This window comes from Xenopus tropicalis, chromosome 4 (assembly GCF_000004195.4).
Source record: "Xenopus tropicalis strain Nigerian chromosome 4, UCB_Xtro_10.0, whole genome shotgun sequence".
NCBI classification, from domain to species: domain Eukaryota; kingdom Metazoa; phylum Chordata; class Amphibia; order Anura; family Pipidae; genus Xenopus; species Xenopus tropicalis.
Genome location: NC_030680.2, coordinates 98,061,530 through 98,077,947, shown reverse-complemented (window position 1 = coordinate 98,077,947; position 16,418 = coordinate 98,061,530). Strand labels below are relative to the sequence as shown.

Below are 16,418 nucleotides of genomic sequence, written 5' to 3'. Positions count from 1 at the left end.
AGTGCTTTTATCCAGGCCATGGAAAGCCACAGTGACTTTTTTTTTTATTTAGTAGAGTATATTATCTTATATATCTTATTTCAAAGAGTGTTACCCAATGGCCAATTATAATGGATGACATCACTTTATTTAAAGAGATACTGACACCAGAAATTAAACCTTTTATAAATCATAACATTACATTTGCATGATATTTATAATTTTGCCTTAAAAGTATTTGCCCGATGCTTTTACATTACCCATCTGAACCCCCATGTTCCTCTATGAGGGGGCGGCCATATTTGTGTAGCTGGAGTCCGTTAGCATTAGAAGCTATAACTGACATGCTGAGAAGGGAGAGTCAGGTTGGCAATAGCAGACCTATCAGCGAAAAATGATTACCATGACCTATAGGTAACTTTTAATGTACATTCATATTTTGAAGAGTCATTTTTTTAGTGTCAGTATCACTTAATGATATATTTGCAGGTTATTCTTGGCTTTTTTGTAACATTAGTATTTAAAGCATAGGCAGGGGCATTTAGTGCACAAGGTTTCTCTTAATTTTATCAGCAATTAAACAGTTCTTTGTACCTTATCTTAGTCTGCTTACCCCCAAACTCCTGAAGCTTAGCTGTCCAGCTGTTGTGAACTACATCTTCCAGTAATCCCTAACCCTGGGTAATGCTGGATTTGTAGTTCACAACAGCAAGAGAGAAGCAAGTTTGACACCAACTCAATTTCTGTATTAGTCACCTGGTCAATCCAGTCCAATTACCCTATCATACTGTTTCACCTACTTATATTTGCCCTCCAGAAGAGAATATATATAGGATATTTTAATGGCCAAGAAAGGTAAGTATTCTAATGTCATGCCTTTAAACCATTCTTTGTGCTCATAAATCCTGCCCATGACCATTCTTGATAACCCAGTAAATTAATAAATCATTGGGAAACCTTAGGTTTACACTCTTGAGTCTTTAAGAAAAAATGCCCTTTTTGGAATATCTTGCCACAGATCAAACATTGTTTAAGTTGTCTGTGCTACGATGTACCAATAAAGGCATTACTGAATATATCATAGAGTATTGTCCACTTTTGGTTGAAATTATTCAGATGTAGAAGAGTTGGCTCGAGTCCTGTGTAGCTAAAGACCACATACATGCCTAGGATAGGGATATCAGTTGAACTGATTTTAGCCAATTATCTCTAATGTGACTGAGGTGGAATTTTATTAACCAGATAAGGAGGGGCTTTTACACAATGTTGGACTAACCCATAAGGATACCAAGACAATTGGAATGGATGGAATGATAGAGTATAGTGCGTAAGGAGATGTAATTAAGAGGAAAAAGAAAGTGAAGAGGAAGTTTGGAGACCGTCTAAGGTTTCCCAGTGGGACCCTGGCACTCCAGTCCAACACTGCCAATATACATAAATATTACACAACTCAGTTGAAAATTGCCATTAAAAAAAAAAACTGACCAGCTCTACCATTCAAAAAGTGAATTCCACAAAGCTATGTGTCAGGTTTATTTTTTTCTGCAGTGCTGCCTACGCTAACACCATTATGTGTATGGTTGGCACAGGCATTACAACCTCCCAAGATAAGCAGCTACAATCATCATTATCAGAAAGTGTACAAAAATACTTGTTATAGTCAGTATTAGATGGAGATAGGATGGGAACAAATTAAAAACAAACACAAATAGTTTAAGAAGTGTGTTTGACTACTGTAGGTTTATATGCCAAAGATGGTGCTACTCAGTGCAGGGATTAGCAACTCTTCCCATGAATAAAACAGAATTTATAGCAACTTCTCTGATAAACACCAGGAAGGGTCTATTGGCTCTGAATGTGATTCGGTTGAGGTTCAAGGAACGTCCTGTCAGAATCACAGCTGTAGATGCCGCTGCCTCGCTACCTTCCTCGTTGACCTGTATAAGAAGAAACAAAGCTTTCTCTCCAATTTATAATAACAAGAACAATAAAAACTTTTACTTGCATTCTACATGAAAGTCACACTAGCCTCATACATTTTCTTTACTGTCCATGGGATTATTTTCATAGCAGTGGCATCACTATACATAAGGCAGACCCCATAGTTGCGGGGGGGGGGGGCTGAAACATGGGGTCTGCTTCCTCTATAGTTGTAGAAACTATAGCATCTGGCTGCCCACCCCACTCGCATCTCCTACCCCCCCCCCCCAGTCACTTTTCTATCTAAAAGAAAGCTGGCAGTGCAAGCTGGTTGGGATCAGGGACACGGCCAGGTACGAGGGGCAGGATGCTAATGCTGCGCTTTCTGGGCCCCTCTGCAGGTGGCCTGGTGTGGGGTAGTGATGCCACTGTTTCTATCATTATTTGCCATTAGCACAATTAGAAGGCTCTTACCTGTCTGCTTTTTTGCCAAACACAAGTGACCATGCCTCAGTAACACTAGGCGAAGCCCTACCAATAATCATATTGGTGAGGATTTTAACTCACATATTAGGGACAGCTTTGTTTTGGAGGGCAAATATGGAGGTTGATGAGAAACTTTGAGACCCAGCAAAAATGGGGAGCATGAACTTCTCCGTTGTTCTAATTTAACAGCCAACCCTTTTAGTATTCTCGTAAAATCTCACTTCTTCTAATGCTTTCAATATTTCTATTTCCTTTTAAACCTGTCCCTTCCCATTGCCTATGCAAACAGCAAAATAGAAACTGCGCACACAGCTTGCCTTATAATGGTGTAGTACCCCGTTTTTATTTGGCCATGGAGAGTGCAACAGAAGGATAATGTTTCAGATTGTCAAGCCACCTTTGTCAGAATTGATTCCTATTGGTTCCCATTTTATTATTTGCATGACCACTATAATTCCACTCAAGGTATCTAGGGAACATCAGCACCACCACACCAACCCCTACACTTAGCATGTGGGACGCCAACACAACACTAAAGTACCTTTTTATTGCCCCATATATTGGCTACCTATAGGAGCCTGGAGATGCCTGTTGGTAGTCTCTTCTCCTCCACATCATGTGTAAGGTAGCATCTTAGTGAGCATCAAGTGTTATAGGCCCACCATAATTCTAAACTCCAGATCCCCCCTCCCCAATGCTTTTTCACAGAGGCCTTGTTGTACACAGCAATGAAGCCTTCTTTCTAGCAAGTCACTGGGGGTTGTTCATCAACACTGGGCAAATTTGACCCTGGGCTGTAAACCCTGATAGTCAATCAAATGTTTGTTTCCATTGTTCTACCTGAAGCTGGTTAAGAAGTTAATCACTGATTGGTTGCTTTGAGTTTCTGTCCAGGTACAAATATGCCTATAGTGTTCATAAATGAGCCCTAGTAATAAATTCTACAGGAATTACTCTACATGAAAGAAACATGCACATTACATGATATTACTTGACATAAAGGACCACACATTTGAAACCAGTTATACGGTATTACTTGTTTTTGCTATTCTATTACAGTTTAAATATATTACCTCTAGGAATGCCTTATGGAATGCATCTGACACATACAAGTCTGTCCTTCCTCCTGCAACGATTCCTGGGGGAATTGAAAGACATAAGAAAACAAAGTGTTACAATGTCACATTTAAAGATGATCAGGCATAGGTCCTTAACCTCTGTTGGCAAATTTGGAGGATGCCCTTCTCAGCCACGCAAAACACTTCATTCCCATTATTTGGGAGTATTAAAGAATTAATTTGTTTTGTCAAGGTCAAAGTACAATTGCAAGCCCTGTACCTACCCCCATGCACATCTCATATAATACACATAATTAATTATTAAGGTGTAGACTTATCAAATTCATATTAGTGTAATTCTAGTGTTTTTTTCTAACCTCGACTAAACTTACAATTTCAAAAAGCATGTATGTTTCAATGTTTAAACCTCAAATCGTGACATGAACTTTCCATCACTCTAATAGCTCAAATAGCTTTCCAAAACAATACTAAAAAATCAAATATCTGCAAGCGAAAGGACTGCAAAAAATCACAGCTCCCATTGACTTCTATGTGCCCTTGCAAATTTTTAGATGGTGTATTTTTACATTTTTATCACAATTATAAACAGGAAAAAAATACAAACTGCAGGGAAAAAAATATTACCATTGATAAATCTGCCCTTTATATTGCTATACATAATTTTTCTCCCACTGACAAGTGTTTTTCTACCACATACCTGGAAGCTTTGCCGAGTTGGGATCAAACAGGTCTACCAATCCCATTTGCTGCAATTTCTCCTTGACGCTGAAGGAATCCTCCACTCGGAATCGAGGGAGATAAACAGATAACTGTAATTCTCGAGACTTTTGGAGCCAATTCCCTAGTTTTTCCAGTGTCAGGTTCTGCTCCACTTTCATTAGTGGAGTCTCTGGAGAAGGTAATACCAGCACCATTGTTATGTCATCACCTTTATAAGGCAGTTCAAGGACCTGAACTCCATCATCTTTAAAGGAACTGTAGCGGAATATGCCCTCTTGATACATGGTTGCAGCCAAGCAGTGGTTACTTTCATCTGGGTAGAATTGTTCCATTTTAGTATTTTCTGAATTAAACTTGGATTTCCATAGTCCCTAGAATAATACAGCAATAACATACAGTATATATTGTGATATTTAGATTAATCAATACCGTAAAGGCTAATTTCTGTGAATGATGAACAATCTCTACTAACCAAAGTCTTAGGTCGATAGAAATAAAACATAAACCTAGGCGGCAATGACAATTCCTGTGAGAAAATTGTTTGCCCTGCACACAGGCCCCGACCCTAATAGGTTACTACTAGGTGGCCACGCTGTGCTTGGACCCTTGTGCCTGAAACCTAAAATAGACGTCACTCAACTTTATAAAATAATGGCTTTGAAACTATAGCACTATGATTAGCAATCTATATTGTAGTTCCAGATGCTGCAGAACTCAAGAGTTTCATTATAAATTATAGATTGGGTGGAATTACACTCCTGTTCACCAAAGAAAAAATAAACACATGTGAACACACATCTGACCACTTTTGGCGATGCCTGAAAAATACAGGCCCTCAATTACATAACTTTTGGGATTGCCCTTAAATCTGTCCCTACTTGCCCCCATATGTAAAAAAAGGCAAGTTTGTCCAGTAGTAGTACTAACCCATAGCAACCAATAAGGTGTTTGCTTTTAAACAGGTGACCAGTAAATTCTACCTGCTGATTGTTTGCTATAGGTTACTGCTCCTGGGCAAACTTGCTCCAGTTACTACCTGCTACAATGTTTATGGAAGCCCTTTGTTGTGCCTTACTCTAATTTCACTGTATGTTATATTGATTATTAAAACCATGAAAAATTCAAAATGTAAACAAAAAAATAAAACATATATAATATTTAGCGAATTTCAAACTGGGAAGTGACAACGGATTTCCAGTAGTTAAATATTTTCCCCATTTTAAAAAAAGATTCATTTTTCTAACAGTTAAAAAAAGCTTTCCTTTTTCCATCAGATATGCAATGTTTCACATTACCTTAAACATCAATGGATGAATTCAGTCAGAACAGTTGTTTAGCTGATACAATTGTTACAGAGATGAAACTTTAGGCAGTAAGTTCTGCATATAAAATATGGTGTTTCTGCCCCACTGGTCCACAGATGCAAACTTAAAGGAACAGTAACACCAAAAAATGAAAGTGTATAAAAGTAACTAAAATATAATGTACTGTTGCCCTGCACTGGTAAAAGTTGTGTGTTTACTTCAGAAAGTCTACTATAATTTATATAAATAAGCTGCTGTGTAGTATGCGGGCAGCCATTCAAAGGAGAAAAAAGGCACAGGCACATAGCAGGTAATGGATAAAACACTATTGTATTCTACAGAGCTTATCTGTTATCTGCTATGTAACCTGTGCCTTTTCTCCTTTTTTCCAGCTTGAATGGCTGCCCCCGTGGCTTCACAGCAGCTTATTATATAAATTATAGTAGTGTTACTGTAGCAAACACACCAGTTTACCAGTGCAGGGCAACAGTGCATTATATTTTAATTACTTTAAAGCTCTTTTATTTTTTGGTGTTACTGTTCCTTTAAGGAGACAACCCAGGCTCCAGAGTAATAGTGTCCCTAGACTCAGAAAAAGCATTCGACTCAATTGAATGGCCATATCTATGGGGAGTCCTAGAACACTTTGGCCTAGGTAAAAATTTCATAAAGTGGATCCAACTCCTATACAAAACCCCTACAGCCCCAAGTCCAAGCAAACAATTTTACATCACAAACCTTCCCCCTGACCAGAGGTACGAGACAAGGGTGCCCTCTCTCACCCTTACTATTTGCCCTTGCCATAGAACCCCTTGCAATACAAATTCGCCAATCTAAACAACTGACAGGACTGAAGTATGTTCTCATAGAGGAGAGGGTCTCACTATAAGCTAACGATGTCTTACTATATCTAGCAGATCCAAGTCCCTCATTGACAGGAATACTGAGACTATTCGCCAAGTTCTCTGTATTCTCTGGACTCGAATAAATGAATAAACTGGACGAAATCGGTAATTTTCCCCCCAGAACCCACACTCACACCACAATAGGCAGGGGGTCAACACTTTCAAATATTTGGGAATAAACATACATCTCAACCCCGAGTAGTACATCCCCATGAATATCACTCCCATCAACCAACAACTACAACCTCCATAACCCACTGGACCTCCCTCCCCCTTACTCTATGGGGAAGGATAAATATAATTAAAATGATATTTTTACCTAAGTATCTGTATGCCTCCCATAATGCACCAACAATAAACCCCCAAACAGTTCTGTGACTTCATTCAGGCTCAAATGCGTCCCTTCCTCTGGAATAACAAGCCACCAAGGGTTTCATTTACCACCCTGACGGCCCTGTACAATAAAGGGGGTCTGGAACTCGCAAACCTATATTATTACTACTTAGCAGGTCAAACTACCTATATTAACTGGTGGTTTACTCAAAAACTAGAGAACCAAAATATGATACTCCAAGCCAATATACTAGGGTCATTTGAGGCGCTTAAAAATTACCTCTTTAGAAAGCCTAGAGATCATCTACCTCTCCCACCCTATATGAAGGCCCCAGCGGCCACCTGGCAAACAGTGCTAAATCTAACAAAAACAAAACCCCCGATACTCACTTCTGCCTTACCATTATAGAAAAACTCTAACTTACCAGAATTTTGCCGATCAGAAGCTATATGGTTCTGGGCACCTAAACAAATCAAGTACCTGGGTGACCTAGTTACTAACTATAAATTCATAGATATGGTGGAACTTAGGGACAAAATCAATATGCCACACTTGCCCATGTACAGATATCTACAGTTGCGATATATGTTTAGAGCACAGTTTGGGGCTACTGAACAGAGCATGCCATTCTTCCGTTACTTAGGAGAGAGGACTCTCCTAAACTGATCTCCAATTTATATGCACAAGTAATATCCACCACCTCAGCCCCATTCCAGGTAGCATACAAAAGATGGGCTAGGGAACGATCAATGGGAAGAAGCGACTGGGAACCTATATCAGTTTCTGATCAGTTCTAGAGACAGGTTAATACAACATAAATTCATCCTCAGAACGTACTATACCCCAAACAGACTGGTCCGCATGGGTCTAATCACATCCCCCATATGTAAAAGGTGTGGAGAGGTAGACGGATCCTATTGGCACATGGTCTGGACTTGCCCCATTATCAGCAGATACTGGGTTAAAGTCACAAGATACATGACAATGACCTTAGCCCTCCCTCCACTATGTCAACCTGAAATATGCCTCCTAGGGCTTATAGATGACCTTATCCCTACCAATTATGCCAGAATTATGGTAAGATCATTAATGTACTATGCTAAGAAAATGTCAATCAAAAAAAACTGGGTGGATAGCCCTGGGTAATAAAATGCTTCCATTAATCAAACTCACATACGAAGCCAGAGGCCAACCGAATAAGTTTGACAAAGTTTGGGGTGGTTGGTTAGAAACTCATCTGATAAGATTACCATGAATAAGGATTCACACTCAGTATATATGTATGGTAATTGTAAATAACAAACATGCAATGTAAAACTGAGCTATGGCTGTAACCTTTATCCCCCTCCCCTCCCCCCCTCTTCTTTCTGTATCCCCATCCCTATTTATATGCAAAATCAATAAAAAATAAAATGGTGTTTCTACACATATTTATCAATAGGGTTAAGTTTTTCTTTAAAAAGGACTAATTGAAGCTGAAGTGACGTTTGACATTCACACCACATTTCACACAGTAGCGTATCTCAAAAGATTAATCGTCCAGCAGTACTCTTACCTTAAAGTAGATGGCATTTATCAGCACCAATACTGTGTCAGGGGTGATGACACCCACAGGGATCACATCAGTTATTCGTTTCTCTGTTTTATCGGATACCCAATTATTAATTATTTCACGGGATAGTTCAGGCTTCTCCTACAGGGGTTAACCAAGAAAGCATATTCATACATAGAGAAACATAAAACAGTGAAAAGGCCACCCCTTAGTCCTTTAGTGGCAGACAAGCTTAAAGGACCAGTAGCACTATAAAGTAAAATTAACTTTTTTTTCTCTCAGTTTATTAATCACTTACAAATAACCTATTTCTTGATAGCAAATGTTCTGCATTCTACATAGTATATCTCTTATCTGCCCTTAATCCTGGCAGTACATTGACAGATACACTTATTTGATGAGGTCGCCAAGCTAGCGACTCTTATCCCCGATATGCCCACCTTCGGGTGGGAGAGATGCATACAGGAAAAAGAGATAGACAGTTGCATAGCTACAGAGGATAGATACATTGACAGACTCACCTTAAAGTTTAAGGGCAACAATTTAGCCCCATACACCAACTCACTGATATCTTGATAGGTTTCATTAAAGGTAAGAGACTTCTCGCCGAAGAGGCGGTTGACGGATACGAGTTCTGATGATTTGTTTGCTTTTCTGAACAGCCGGCAGTTGAGCTTTGCAAAGAAGTAGTGTATTTGATCAGAAGCCCTCTCTGAAATGGTGTCAAAGTAGAATACCTTCAGTGGAGGCAGAACAGTGACAAAGTTACAGAACTGCAAGTGCTTTATAACATATATAATGAATAAGCTTTGCAGATAAACCCATGAGGAACATGTACCCCTTGCCTTGGTCTATCAGAGAGTACCCTTGTTCAGGCTCTGCTCAAGGAGACACAAACTATGAGATTACTTATGGACTTCCAGTTGTTTAAGTAAAAGGATTGTATAGAGTATAATGCAGTGCATTCTTATCCTCAAGACCCTAATATGGTCTTCTCACTACCTGATCTCACTTCTCTTTGCAGCTAACTTCATACTAAACATCAGGCTGCCTACAGATCCTCAATTATACCATCTTTGCAGAAACTTAATGATAGCTCTAAATTACCTCACCAATGGCTTGACAAGGTCCACCTTTGTTCCTATCCACAATGGTAACATTATACACTATCTGTAGGTTCTGTAGGCAGGATTGTATTAAACCAAGTAGGGCAACATAGAATCTTCACCTATGTTAGTGCTATTTAATTTTTAACATGTAGAGCCAGGGCTGGAATTAGGGGTAGGTAGAGGAGGCACCTGCCTAGGACACAACGCTGGGGGGGGCACCAGACAGGTACCTTCCTGCCTACTCCTAGTCCACGCTCCCATTACCCCCACCACCTGTCTGTGAGCAGCATCTTTTTCCCTCCCAGGTCAGGTCCAGGGGGGTGCAGGGGTGAGGTTGCTGGCCAGGCTGCCTAGGGCTTGGCCCACCCCTGTGTAGGGCACGTTATTTCTTATATCGCATGTTCAAAATGATTACATCATACAAAGACATTTATGGAGCCCTTGAGCAAACTGGGAGCCATAAAAATCCCTTGGGGGGGGGGGTCACATCTGGCTCCTGGGCCACCAGTTGGGCAGCCCTATTTGAGGATATCAATAATCTCTTCTTGGTCATTACACTATACAATAAAATCTATTGATCACAGTAGTAAAATATCCATGTACCCTGTGTCAAATAAAAAAATATCCATAGCAATTTCACCATAAGACAGAAATATTACAACAGGTTATCCAGGAGACATAATACAGAAGAGATGGTTTGTAATTTTTTTTTTTTTTTTTTTTGTCCTCTTCACAACCCACCTCCATAAGTTCCTTCAGTGTGTTATTGCAAGCACCCAGTTTTGCCATTGTAAAGGCTTGAGAGATGCTCAGGGGTGACATAAAGATATTTTCTGTGTTTTGCTTGGAGTCAGCCAGATTTTTATAGAAAGCAATGGCAAATTTAGCATTGGCCTGTGAGAGCTCATATACACGAGGGTTAGTCGACTCTGGAACCTTCTGTTCTTGTTGTGCGGGTTCTTTCTCCTTTTCCTCTGCTTCAACAGCCTCCAGAGTTTTCCGGTAGACACACATGGGAGTCAGAGGGATATCTTTAGGTTTTGCCAGGCATATGTCAGCATTCTGTGACTGGAGGTACCCTGAGCCCAGGAGGCTGAGAAGCAACAACGAAAGCAAATACATCCCTATAGCCAAAAAAAAGCAGGAAAATAAATGCAATTTAATGTATGCAATGTATCCATCTATATACCAAACAATATTTCCATTTTTCAAAAAGAGCACAAGCTGAAAATAACCCCGAATGACAATGTATATTCAGTCATAAAGTCAGCTAAAGGAAAGTTTTAACTACATTAACTAAAAACATTATGAAATGTTGCTCTAGATCAGGGGTAGGGAACCTATGGCTCGGGAGCCAGATGTGGCTCTTTTGATGGCTGCATCTGGCTCGCTGCCAAATCTTTAATAAAAAAATAACGGGGGCGTGGCTTGCGCTCGGCGGATAGAAGACTTGTTCTAAGCCTTACAACACATCTTCTATCCGCCGAGCACAGGCCACCCCTCCTCTGCATCGCATCCGGCATCCTTGGGACCCACCCTACCTTGCCCCTGCACTCGGCGGATAGAAGACATGTTCTAAGCCTTAGAACACATCTTATATCTGCCGAGCGCAGGCCACGCCCTCCTCTGCATGGCATCCGGCATCCTTGGGACCCTCCCTACCTTGCCCCGCAGCATCCAAGGCCAAACATATTGTATGGCTCTCACGGAATTAGATTTTAAAATATGTGGTGTTTATGGCTCTCTCAGGCAAAAAGGTTCCCGACCCCTGCTCTAGATTGTAATCTCTTGCAAGAAAAGCCCACTTTCCTGGTTATTTAATATCCTTTTTTTTTTTTACTGTGTTAAAGGAACAGTAACACCAAAAAATGAAATAGCTTTAAAGTAATAAAAATATAATGCACTGTTGCCCTGCACTGGTAAAACTGGTGTGTTTGCTACAGTAACACTACTATAATTTATATAATAAGCTGCTGTGTAGCCATGGGGGCAGCCATTCAAGCTGGAAAAAAGGAGAAAAGGCACAGGTTACATAGCAGATAACAGATAAGTTCTGTAGAATACAATAGTGTTTTATCTGTTATCTGCTATGTGCCTGTGCCTTTTCTCCTTTGAATGGCTGCCTCCATGGCTACATAGCAGCTTATTATATAAACTATAGTAGACTTTCTGAAGTAAACACACAACTTTTACCAGTGCAGGGCAGCAGCACATTATATTTTAGTTACTTTTATACACTTTCATTTTTTTGGTGTTACTGTTCCTTTAAACAATTTTGAAGCAGTGATGTAAGAATGACTGACCCTGTTTTGAGTTTCCTGTCCTTGTAAAAAATTAACTCAGGCAAGCCTCCCTGCCTCTGAAAGTTGCCCCCCCCCCCCCCCAGCCAATCACTGCTGTTGCAAAACAGGAGGAAGGAGTAATCATGTGTCACCTGACCCCCTTCCCTCCTCCCAAGTCTCAAACTTTCCACGTCAGCTTCTCCTCTTCTTGCTGAAGGAAGGAATTTGTATAAATTGATTGTTTATTATCCTATCCCATGATTTCACCTTGAGAATATGGTAGAGAAATAGTTCTCATACATTGTTTTTTTATTGTATTTGCAGTATATTAATTGCTTTATATCCAGTGCTTCTTAGCTTCCAGCCAAAACTTCAGAAGCAGACAAATGTTATTGGCTGACCTCAGTTGTACAAATCAGAAGAAAATTAGCTTTTTCCATGAAGGGCACATAAAATACTCTTATCCATCCCGCATTATGTGTTTTTCACCTCTATGCACTTTTTTTTTTTTTTTTTTAATAGACCAAAAAGGTTTAGGGTTACTCTTGTCCTCATACTAAACTATTCTGAGTTAAAGTGGCCAAACATCGGCCAATAAAAGCTGTTGACGGTCAGCAGTTTATTGACCTGTGTATGGGACACTTAGATGGGCCTACCCGTCCAATATCTGGCTGAAAATGGAGCACATGTTGATCAGGCAGGTTTAAAAATCCCAGAGTGCATTGGTGTGTTGATGCAGTCCTTGTTACGATGGCCTGTACCCCATCAATGTGATCCAATCGTTTGGCCCTTGGGCTGTTCAGTCATATCAATCCAAACTGACTTAGCATTTGCCTAGTCACATCATATGCATGCTTAGAGATGAAGGGGGAATCTCAGTACCAATCAGCATGTTACATGGCAATAAACGCAAGCTGAGAATCTTCCCCTACAATCTTAAAAGTTTATTGAGGTGCCTGCACCCACAGCCGTTGAGTTGGCCCGGAGGCAGGCACACAAAGAGTATTTCAGTGTATTTATCCACAGGCTGAGAATCCACCCCATGTAGCAGGAGCTTTAGAGTTAACAATCCGGTAAATCATTGCTAGGGAAACAAATACAGCCTTTATCAAGTTAGCCCACCTATTCCTTTCACTGATGTAAAACCTTCTGTTTTTCTGGATATGCCTGACTAACAGTGAAATTACAGGCCTTTCTAAATTATTTAGCAAAAGACGAACATTTAGATATATAAAAAAAAAAAAAAGCGAATACTACTGTGCTTGATAAAGAATGATGTCATTGACATTTGTATCAATAAAAGAAACAAAGATAAATAATGAAATTAAATAAGGACACACAGGACAATGTATATTTACTCTTTTGTGGTGTCCATCCAGGCACTCTCTCTAATAAGCGAGTGCAGCTATTTTTTTGCGCATATAGATATAGATATATATATAGAGAGAGAGAGAGAGAGAGAGAGAGAGAGAGAGAGAGAGAGAGAGAGAGAGAGAGAGAGAGAGAGAGAGAGAGAGAGAGAGAGAAATAAAAAGTATAAAAAAAAAGTCCAGCAACTCCGGGATTTGAATATATGTTTTGATTTTTCACAAGAAATCCCAGAGTTGCTGGTCTTTTTTATACTATATATATATATATATATATATACAAAAAGGAAGGAATGCCGCACTCACAGGTCTTAGTGAAAAAATAAAGAAAATTTATTTAGGCAGACTAACGTTTCGGCTGGTTCCCCAGCCTTTCCTTTTTGTATTCACTCATCTATATACTGCACCCAGGCAACATTGACTCTTACATGACGTGAGTGCCGGCTTTTCTTTACATATTATATATATATATACAAAAGTATTTTTCCACAACTATTGTTACACTGCTGTAGCGCTGCAAGCTTTCCCCCAAGACAGCGAATAAGTATTGGGATAGTTCAGCACACTAGCATGCCCTACACTTTACCCTGACAGAGAAAATATTTATGTAGATAGTGCTACAAAAATTGGGGTACTTTAAACTTTACCCTAAGAAAGGAAATATTCTCTTCTGTTAAACATTTATTGATTGCATGGGACTGGATGATTTTTTTGGGACTCCTGGACCCAAATGCATCTGAAAGGTTTACTACATTTTCTCGAGTCCCTTTACTGAAAACCTCCCACTTATTTTTACTGATTAACTTGCGTGCGTGTTAGTTTCTCATATGTACATAAACTGGGGGGTAGAGCCCCCAACTTCAGTCTGTGTAGCCCCCCCCCCCCCCCCATTTTTGATTAACTTAATTATTTAGTGGCTACAATAAAATGAATACAGCACTGACTTTATGATAAATAGTGCACTTATGAAAACATGAAAAAGGTAACAAAAGAGTAGAAACATAGCTGATATTACACACAATAACACTGTTTGGCAAAATCTAAATTAAATTTAAAAAAGTGAAAAAAATAAATATTTACATCAGTAACTTATCTCTACTGTAAGACTGATAAACAATGCAATACAATATACAAAATAATCATAATACCACTTTTAAAAAAAAGCACTTGAGACGAAAATGTAAGCCCTTAAGGCAGTGGCTGTTTGACTTTTTCAAATCAATCCCCCACTGGACGCCCAATCAAACTGGACCACCCCTTCCAATGCTCCAGGCCTGCTCCAGATGAAGCTGCACAGTTTGGAAACCACAGCCTCAAATTAAAGCTTCTAAATGAAATATTTAATATTGGTCTGTAAACTTCTAAATACTGAGACCCTGTAATCTAAGGCAGATTGGCAGTCTGGAACACTGCTTTCCTAAAAACCTGGTCATTTATTCTCACCTGCTCCTGAGCCTGTGCTTCAATGTTCTTTGCCAAACCCGGAGAGAGAAGAAAGTTGTTTCTGTAAATGAGCAGTTCTGCTACTGAGCGTGTTTCTTGTCAACTGGTCAGGAAACACAAGGACAGAGGGGAAAGGTGGATGACCAGCCTGTTGAAAGGTTAAACAGTTGTGCCTTATCACTTTGATCTGATTCCCTGGAGTGGTTTTCTGTTAACCAATGCGCTGCCAGGGGTTCCTTCAAAACTGATTAATTCTATAGGAATGCAATGGTTACACTGCAGGACAGTGCAAGTGTTAAATGATTTGTGTCCTGTAGGTACAGACCCACAGTAACAGATGCCAATGCTGAACCCAAAAAGCACAATGAAATCAACACTTGTGCGCATATGCTGCACAACAAATACATGATAGTCACAAATATTAATTTTGATAGAACTTGATAAATTATAATATAGATTTAGGCCAATCTCACAGATGACAAGAATTGAATGTAACAAGTGGATCTGACTGTTTTTGCCACCCAGAGAATAGGACAAACTATCTAGAGAGCTATCAGTTCCTATTATGGTATTGACTATGCCAATTTATCAAATGAAGATGCCTGCCTGATAGCAAATCTCTGGCCATGGTTGGGCAGACTGTAGTTGTTCCATTACTTGAGATTCCATTTAAGTAGTCAATCACAATGAATACACCTGCAACTTTTATAGCAATGTTAAAGAAGCACAAAAGGGGAGGGGGTATACCAAATTGTTGGTAACTGCCAGTTATAATTGCTTAACTCAGGTAAGAAATGTTACCTCGTGTGACATTAGTAAAACATGATTAATCTTAGCAGAGTAGGCAAATTAAACCTAATTTCTACCACCAAGGTCAGAATAACAACACATTTCAAAGAAATGCCTGGCATGCCCTAGCAGATTATTCAGTTAGTGAAACCAAAATAAATCATATCACATTGTTTATCTACACATTTTCCTATGGCCGTGCTTTCATTATACAATGTTTTCAATATATTAAGCAGAAATAATATATAGTTACAGACATATGTTATGTACTACAAGAACGATAATATAGATCAGTGCTGTCCAACTTCTACAGTGCCGAGGGCCGGAATTTCTCTAGCATACATGGTGGAGGGCCGCTAATTGAAGCCAGTTTTGACCACTCCCCTTTTTGAAACCACACCCACTTCAAACCACACCTATTTTATCACAATGGTGGTAGCACAGCAAAATCCCAAATGCTTGGTCCTTACTGTGGGGATATCAACCATCATTCATATGTGAAAGAATTATGTCATATTAAGATATACCCTTAAATTCCATATGCCTCCTCCTCCTCCCCTGTGGATAGCAGAGCACCCCCCAGTACATAATTACACACCTTAGGGACCATTTAATGGCTATTTCCAACTGCTAACAAACCCCTGCTCCCACAAGCAGCATAGGGCAAGCAGAGTATGGCACACACAGGCAGCACTCTGCCTGTCCTATGCTGTCTGTGTGTGCCATACTCTGCCTGCCCTACCCTTCCTGTGTGTGCCATACTCTGCCTGTCCTACCCTGACTGTGTGTGCCATACTCTGCCTGCCCTTCCCTGACTGTGTGTGCTATACTCTGCCTGCCCTACCCTGCCTGTGTGTGCCATACTCTGCCTTCCCTACCCTGCCAGCGTGCCATACTCTGCCTGCCCTACCCTTCCTGTGTGTGCCATACTCTGCCTGTCCTACCCTGACTGTGTGTGCCATACTCTGCCTGCCCTTCCCTTCCTGTGTGTGCCATACTCTGCCTGCCCTATGCTGCCTGTGTGTGCCATACTCTGCCTGCCCTACCCTGACTGTGTGTGCCATACTCTGCCTGCCATACTCTGCCTGCCCTACCCTTCCTGTGTGTGCCATACCCTCCCTGACCTATGCTGACTGTGTGTGCCATACT

At 40.2% G+C, this 16,418-nt stretch overlaps 1 protein-coding gene across 1 annotated transcript; it reads right to left on the bottom strand.

Moving 5' to 3' along the window:
* Positions 1–1,487: 1,487 nt before the first annotated feature.
* On the bottom strand, positions 1,488–14,588 carry serpinc1 (serpin peptidase inhibitor, clade C (antithrombin), member 1). The gene is given in 7 exon segments (NM_001008152.1): positions 1,488–1,916; positions 3,459–3,523; positions 4,162–4,555; positions 8,283–8,420; positions 8,801–9,016; positions 10,130–10,512; positions 14,481–14,588. Coding segments are annotated over 6 exon segments (1,371 nt in total). The 5' UTR covers positions 10,511–10,512; positions 14,481–14,588; the 3' UTR covers positions 1,488–1,739.
* Between the last annotated feature and the right edge of the window lie 1,830 nt (positions 14,589–16,418).